Below are 7,931 nucleotides of genomic sequence, written 5' to 3' on the forward strand. Positions count from 1 at the left end.
TCCTCCCCCACCCACCCGTCCCAGTGAACACTGACATCATCCTGCACAAATCACCCTGACAAGACGGAGCGGCTCATTGACGATGCGCGTGGCGTGGACGCTGTCTTTGCGCATCCTTACTGTCTCACACATACAGAAGAAGATGTTGCAGAGCCGTGATTCCAGCCTGGACCACAGGGGGCGTGGTGTCTGTGCTGCTCTCATCCAGATGTTATTCTGATTAAAAACAGTATTTTTTTCAGCAGCAGCGAAGAGAAATTACAGGAAATAAAAATCAAAGGCCGCAGCAGTGGTCCAGTGACTGGTGCTCTTGCCTTACAGGAAGAAGGTTGCAGGTTCCAGTGACATTGTTGTTTTGCTGTTAGCAAGCAAGGTGGGAATTTAGTGTGACCCGTAAAATAAATGTAAACCAGTTCTGTTCTTATGAAACTGGTACACTGAGGAGGCCGGGGGGGGTGGACTTGTTTGCTAACTGCATGTGTTCACACCTGTATTTCTGTGTCTTCAGAACCCCAACGCTCACCCCCGGCCCGTCTCCCAGGACCTGGCGGGGTTCTGGGACATGCTGCAGCTGTCCATCGAGAACATCAGCCTGAAGTTTGACGAACTTCACCAACTCAAAGCCAACAACTGGAAACCTCTGAGCCCTCCGGACATCCAGGTGCAGACGGGCATGTCAAAGGTCGCCCCCCACGTGTGACCCGCTCATGTGACCAGAGTCTTGAAGCGAAGTGCCTGGCTGACCCGCATGGCTTCTGTGTTGTTGTGGTTGTCGTGTTAGCCTGCCTGACGTCACCACTGGTGTCTGTGTGTTCTGTTCTGTTCTGTCTCGTTGCCGACAGTGAGCTGCTTCTGAGAAGCTTCTCTACCGCCACGCGCCGTTGGGGCCCGTCCGTCTCCAATGGTCGCTTTTACCTCGCGCCGTGACTGCCACCGTGCTCTCTTACCCCACGCAATGGATGCCACTGTGAACCATAACCTCATTCAAACTGCATGCTCTGACCGTGCTAATGCTAACGCTACTACAGCCTGGCTGCAGCTGTGGCTACTCTGACTAACGTTGGTTAAAACCTTTGTCCTTCCTGTCCAGGAGAGAAGGATGCCCCCTCCTGTGCCAAAGAAGTCCCACAAGGGCCACCCTCCCCTGGCGAGGGACCGCTCGCTGGAGAGCTCCGAGCGCCACCGTCTGGAGGCTCGCAAGCGCCTGCTAGCTGCCAAACGTGCCGCTTCGGCTCGTCAGAGCTCGGCCACCGAGAGCGCAGACAGTATTGAGATCTATATTCCCGAGGCTCAAACCAGACTATGAGACGAACGCCAGTACCTGACGCACTGTCCCTCACGCCGTAGCACTGAATAGACAAGCTAGGGTGCTAGCATACTTTTACAAAATTCTATTTTTTTGCGGATCACTGTGGGGTCAGCCAGATGGGGAGGTGTTCACTCACCTACTGTGTATTTGCAGTATTTATGGATATATTTATTTATTGATTGATTTATTTATCTGCTCTACACCCCGTCTTCTTTCCCTCCACCCAGCTTTGATGTAGCGCCGCGCTGTTCCTCCAGAAAGTCCCGTCAGCCCTGAACGAAACACTCGTATATTAAAGTGATTTAAGACGTTAGCCTGCTAAGACGTTAGCCAGGTGTAGCACAGTAGCATATGCTTGATGATAATGTGTTTCAGGAACTCTGATGCACATGTGTGTCCCACATCCACACGTGTCATTCTTTGTTGTACCAGTTTTGTAGGAAAACACTCAGTGTGTTTACATGGCTTTGTTAGCTTGTTTAGCATGTTAGCCGTGTATTTACCTCACGGTGAACAAGTTCACGCTAACGAGAGAAATAAAAGCTGTTTTACGTTGATATAATGTTCGGCACAGGAAGGTGTGTGCACCAGAGTGCTAACATGTTAGCCCCTGAGTGCTAACATGTTAGCCCCTGAGTGCTAACATGTTAGCCTCTGAGTGCTAACATGTTAGCCTCTGGGGACCAGGCCGTTGGTGTATGTATTTGTGCGGGGCAACAATTCAATTTTAACTACGATTAATCTAAACAATAGTGGTGTATTACAGCTCCAAGACAGAACTGATCAGAACTGTAGGTACAGAGTCAGTGAGCAGCAGACTCTAAAATAATAATAATAATAATGATGATAATAATAATAATGATGATTATTATTATTATTGTTGTTGTTGTTGTTGTGGATATTAAGGCGTTAGTGAGTGAACCTGTTTCCACCCAGTCCTGCTCTGATTGGTTCAGAGTCAGGGTTAGTCTGACTCAGTAGCAGTGACATCATCATGTAAACACACTGACAGATTCCATGATTCCAAGTGCAGCCTCTGTAGCCTCTGGGTGGATGTGGATGTGAACCCACAGATCAGCAGCACTGGGTCCAAGTTTTAGAGTCAAAGATCTGAGTCTGGAATCAGTGACTGAACCACAGACCAGGAAATTATGGTCTGTGTCTCCGACTCACCTCCAGCCATCTGTCTGGAAGCAGTGGTTCTAGTGCAGTACTTATCAAATAGTGGGGCGGGCCTCCCTGGGGGAGGGTGGAGGAGGGGCAGGGGGGGGGGGGGGGGGGGGTGACTCAGTGTTCAGGTTAGGACGGAGCAGAGTGTGTGTCTGATGATGGTGTGGTTTTTATTATGCACTGACATCCAGGCCCTGATACTGTGTTTCTGTTTCTGTTGTTGTTGTTGTTGTTGTTGTTGGTTCTTCGTCAACACAACGACCACCTGCGTCTCTTCTGTTTCAGTGTCAGCCTTAATTTCTAATATGAGAGTTGAGCACAACAGCAGTCTCAGGGGAAGAGGTGTGTGTGTGTGTGTGTGTGTGTGTCATGTGACCCACCATGTTTGTACAGAAACTCTAACTCCAGTTCAGATGTGGCCATTTTTATCTGACAAACCTCCAAAAAAGTTAGTGCACTTTGTAGATACTTTTTTGTAACTAAATGTTTGAACAAAGAGAAGAAGTGTGAGTGTGAACTGAAGGTGATCCTGTTGAACGCCTCAGCCTGCGGGGGCATCGGGTCCAGGACGGACTTTGTTGTGTTAGTCTAGAACTGTCAGTCGGTTCTGTTCTGTTCTGATCGGATCAGTGGTTCCCCAAACGTTTGGTCGAGTCCTCTTCTACCCACAAATCAGTGTGGTGGAAAAAAGAAAAAATGAACTGAGTTGCTGTGTACCCTGCGGTTGTCCCCGCCCCCTACCTTGAGAGCCAGTGTATTGGACTATAATGTTTTCCACTTGTTTGTCCGTAAAACTCCACATTCTCAGTGAAACAAGTTGCCTGATGAAGTGACTACTGCGTACGGTACTGCGTACGGTACTGCGTTGTTTTTCCTGGAGGGGTCGGACGTTTGAATCCCAGCGGCTCAGTAGGAGATAGAACCACAGGTTGTTGCCATTTGTTGTTTGTTTTCTTGAACCGTGTCACATGACTGATCTCTGATCTCCTCTGTTTCTACGACACCAACATATCAGTGTGAGTTAGGAACCACAGTGTTGGATTGTGGGTGATTCTGGTGGAACCACACTCCAGCAGTCTACTGACACTTGTGATGTAAGTATATGAACTGAATATATATATAAATATATAATGATCCCACTGTAAATGTTAGCCTACAGACAGATAAACATTTTGTAACTCATGTTATTACACTGTTGATGTCATGGCACGTGTACGAGCTCAGCATTAAAGAAAATGCGTCTACAAATATATATATATATATACACACACACACACACATATATATATATAAATGTATATATCATTGGTTTAACCTCTCCGTCTTCATTTCCTTCTCACATGTGTTTTCTATTGCATTATAATTAAACAGATTACAAGGCCAGGATGGAGTGTTTTAAAGGGCATTCCCCCCCCCCACAGGGGCGGGGCCCCATAATTAGACCCAACTCTGGGCCGGGCCTCGGCGCTCCTGTAGGGGCAGCGTCTGGTGATTTGTCATTCACACATCAGTCCTGCTGAGAGGAGTCTCCCTGACCTCAGTGGCTGTGGGTTAATGAGGGGGGGGTGTGGGGGGGGTCCATCTTTGTATGAGTCCTGACCCTGGGTCACTTGATCCCTTACATATGGACCACAACTGCCCACCCTGAGCCTGGAGGTCTGTTTGATGGCCACCCCCACCCCCCACCCCCTCCATCTGATTGGACGCTGCCTTGTCACATGGGCTGTCACTGTGGACGGACGGCGTCTGACGTCAGGTTGAAAAAGCATTTTGAACATTTGCTGGAGGTCAACAGGGGTCGTTTCAGGGACTGAGACCAAATGATGAAGTTGGGTTCGAGAATCAAACCAGTGACCTTCTGTTTGGAAGACAGTCCTGGTGTCCGTCCTCACTGCAGTGTCTTCGGCCGGACGCTGTCTCCTGAGACACCGTGGACAAGGAACCGTTGACGTCTGCTGTTTCTGCTGCTAATTTATGTAGGATTATGTTAATTGGACGAAGCCGTGACGGGAATCTCTGACCCTGACGTCAGGTCTAAACTCTGTTCTTGTCTCTGTCCCGCACTGAGGGGTGACTCAGTAATCCTCATCTAATCTGACAGGATTACCCAGAACTCACTGTGTTGGACTGAACTGAAGAAACAACAACAACAACAACAACAACAACGAAACAGAGAACAAGTCCGATGTAGAAAAACAAAACTTTATTTAATCCCATGTGACCTCTGTTTGCCACAAACATTGCACAGTATGAAAAGAAATCACATCATTGGGCGAGGTGTCACGACAACTCTACACATGGTCCAATCCCACGTCCACATGGTCCACATGGTCCACATGGTCCACGTCTTTTTTGGTGATCTCAATAACAAAAGAAAAGTCTGTAGTCGTCTGTAGTGTGTCAGTGTTCCAGTCCACTGGCCGTCGTCTTCCTCTGAGTCGATGGGATGAAGGCTCCGACTGAGAACCTGCTACATTGGTCTTCTGGAATATTCCCTCCGTGGGAACGAGAGTAAAAAAAAAAGCATCAAGAACAAAAAGGCTTTTAAAATATCTAAAAGTAAAAAATAAGATGAAAAAAAAATGAAAAGACAGAACATTTGTACTACAGTAGTGAAGAAGTTTTCTGCTGTAAGACACTGAGATGACCTTCTGCCTTCAGTGTGCAGACCAACCAGCAACCGTCTCTGAAATGTCAACATCAACAGTCTCCACCGACGCCTCCCATTGGTCCGTGAGGGAGTGTGGGCGGAGCTCTCAAAATGATACAAAGAACAGGCAGCATTTCTGTGATAACATTTTTGGTCCCTGTGTGCAAATAAGATACACATGAAAGATACAAAGACATGGATATGAAATGAATCAACAACAAACAGCCAAACGAGAGTAGGTCACCGGAGGTCACCGGAGGTCACCGTCACTGGGGCAGAAAAAAAATCCTCCTCCAAAAATAGAAATGATCAGGCTTCTCATGTGGGTTTGTTCTGTTCCCGTGCAGAAAATGTCAGTGGACTGGAAAGGAGTTCCAGAGTGGAGCCACAGAGTCAGTCTCCTCCTCCACCTCCTCCACCTCCTCCACCTCCTCCAGTCCTGGGTCTCTTCTTAGGAGACCAGCTGTTTGGCCTGCAGCTCCATCTCTGCGGCCCGCTTCAGGGCCACGTCCACCAGGAGCTGGAAGCCGCTGAAGTCCTGCGTGAGGTCTGGAGGAGTGGGTGGAGGGGTGTTGAACAGCCCGCTGCGGGGGCTCAGGTTGCCCTCCATGCCGAGGATGGTGGTGGTGCTGGTGGTGGTGGTGGCGGGGAGCGGCTGCGTGCCCGGACCCTCGTCTTGGCACCGCAGCAGGGCCTGGGCCGACTGCAGCAGCTCAGCTGCCCTGTCACAGTTCACTCCCAGGGCGGGGGGGTGGCAGGAGGGGGGGCTAGCTTGGATCGCTGCAGTGACAGTGGTGTGACAGATGACCGAGGGGCGGGTGGGTATAAGGCCCGGGGAGGGGGACGAAGAGGTGGGAGAAGGTGTGGAGGGGGAGGCGGCCTTCCTCAGGACACCGGGCGTGGCAGGTTCAAAGCTGGACGGGTGGAGGGCGCGTTTGTCGTAGTTGTCGTCGGTGCCAGCGGGGGTGCTGCTGTGTTTGGGGGACTGGGAGCTGTCGGAGAAGCTGTCTCCAGCCTTGCTGCCTTTCCTGGAGATGGTGAACTGGTTTGGATCTTTGCCGTCTTTCCTCAGCATCTCTGGAAGAAGTCGGCGCCGGGCGTTGATGAACCAGTTACACACCTGCAGTCAGACACGAGGACGAAGGCGCCGTCAGGAAACATCATCACACACTTCACAACTACAACAGCAACAACGAGGAACAGGGGCTTTTAGTCAGTTGCCCTCTGACCCCGGGGGAAACCAGGTTACACTAGTTATAAGAAAGTTAATAATTTAAAAAAAGTTAATAATTTAAAAAAAAATCTGAATTCCACATCAACTGAAACTGAAAATATATTTTTGAATAAATATAAATTTCAGTAAAGACAGGAAACAGTCCACTGTTTGGACAAGAAAACTAGGCCTTTTGGAACCAGCCCCCTCTGGCCAGCAGTGGTACTGCAGCGGTAAAAAATAAACAAGGAGAGAACAACTGCTCCATGTGAGACAGAGCTGACACCAGGAGAACTGGAACTGATGTTTGTAAACAGGACCATCGTGTGTGTCTGCAGCTTCACCTCAGGCCCTAACAGTCGCTGAGGTCACATGACTACAGACCCCACAACAGACGCTCCTGGACTGGACTGACCTCCTTTAAACCGGCCACTCCTGGACCAGAACCTTTTTTTCTTCCTCCACTAAGACCGTCCCAGATGTTCACCAAAACTAAACTTTCACTTCACCATAACACCCCCCCTCCCCCCTCCTCCCCCCCCGGTCCAGCAGGCTAGTCCTAACTGGCTCGGAGGCCTGGAGCTCCAACTCTGTAAATGACTCTGCATTGTTCCCAGACAGCTGGGATGGGACGGGGCTGGAGGGAGGGAAATTCCTGTCCTGAGCGCCCGGGCCCCGCCCACAGCACACAGGGAGTCAGTTTACTCACGTTGTCTCATACACTTTAATGTTGCAACACGGAGCTGCAGCGGACGACCTTCAGTGCACCGCAGCGCTCGTTTGTTTGCCAGCGGCACAGGAAATGATTCAGTGGAGCTGACGCTCACTTCCTCCTGACTTTTATGGAGATTTATGTCCCGCTCCCTGAGGCGGCGGTCCAGGCTGCGTCCTCACCTGCAGTGTGGACAGCTGAGTCTGCTTGGACAGCAGCGCCTTCTCCTGCTCAGAGGGGTAGGCGTTGTAGCGGTGCTCGTACAGCCAGTCTCTGAGGATCTGCACCGACTCCTTGGGTAAATTCCCTCGCCGTTTCCTCTTCCCGCTCCCTCCCGTGCTGGACGACAGGTCCAGGGGGGCGTCCACGCTGTCCTCGTCGTCCGTCTCACTGCCCGACAGCATCACCAGACCTGCAGAGACACAGCCGTGCATGAGGACGGAGGAGAGACACCACTGACATACTGTGTGTCAGTGTGTCAGTGTGTGTGTCAGTCAAACAGTTGTCAGGGATGTTTCCAGCAAATCGTTAACTGAACTGTGCTGTGAAGCTGTCGGGGGGAGGGTGTTTGGGGGGGCTGCAGCTGATGTGTCAGAAGCAGGCTGTCAAGTTCAGCCATGTGATTCGAGGGTGTTGGAGGAGGAGGAGGAGGAGCAGGAGGAGGAAGGAGGGGGGAGATGGAGGGTGAGACGTCACAAAGGCTGCTCTGATGCTGTGTCAGTTATAACACCAGGACGGCAGAGGGTGAGGAGGGTGAGGAGGGTGAAGGTGACCACAACAACAGGAAGTCCAACACACACACACACACACATATCTGACAGGTCAACGTCAGTCCTGGTCACATGACCTGTCAGTCTGCTCTGAAACCTTCCACAGA

The 7,931-nt window shown here is 50.5% G+C and overlaps 2 protein-coding genes across 3 annotated transcripts in view; one reads left to right on the plus strand and one right to left on the minus strand.

Annotated features, from left to right (window-relative positions):
* dlgap1b (discs, large (Drosophila) homolog-associated protein 1b) overlaps positions 1-2,493 on the plus strand; it is a 56,295-nt gene extending 53,802 nt beyond the window's left edge. The window contains 2 exon segments of the mRNA XM_008308363.3: positions 509-661; positions 1,091-2,493. Of these exon segments, the coding sequence (XP_008306585.1) occupies positions 509-661; positions 1,091-1,306 (369 nt within the window). The 3' untranslated portion in view covers positions 1,307-2,493.
* Positions 2,494-4,662: 2,169 nt separating this feature from the next.
* The window catches only part of tgif1 (TGFB-induced factor homeobox 1), a 4,624-nt gene continuing 1,355 nt past the window's right edge, over positions 4,663-7,931 (minus strand). For both annotated transcript variants that reach the window (XM_008308362.3, XM_008308360.3), the window contains exons 2-3: positions 7,237-7,466; positions 4,663-6,249 (exon numbers count right to left, since the gene is read on the minus strand). In XM_008308362.3, coding sequence (XP_008306584.1) covers positions 5,581-6,249; positions 7,237-7,466 — 899 coding nt within the window. In that variant the 3' untranslated portion in view covers positions 4,663-5,580. The remainder of the gene's footprint in view (positions 6,250-7,236; positions 7,467-7,931) is intronic.

This window comes from Cynoglossus semilaevis, chromosome 3 (assembly GCF_000523025.1).
Source record: "Cynoglossus semilaevis isolate Cse_v1.0 chromosome 3, Cse_v1.0, whole genome shotgun sequence".
Taxonomy (NCBI): domain Eukaryota; kingdom Metazoa; phylum Chordata; class Actinopteri; order Pleuronectiformes; family Cynoglossidae; genus Cynoglossus; species Cynoglossus semilaevis.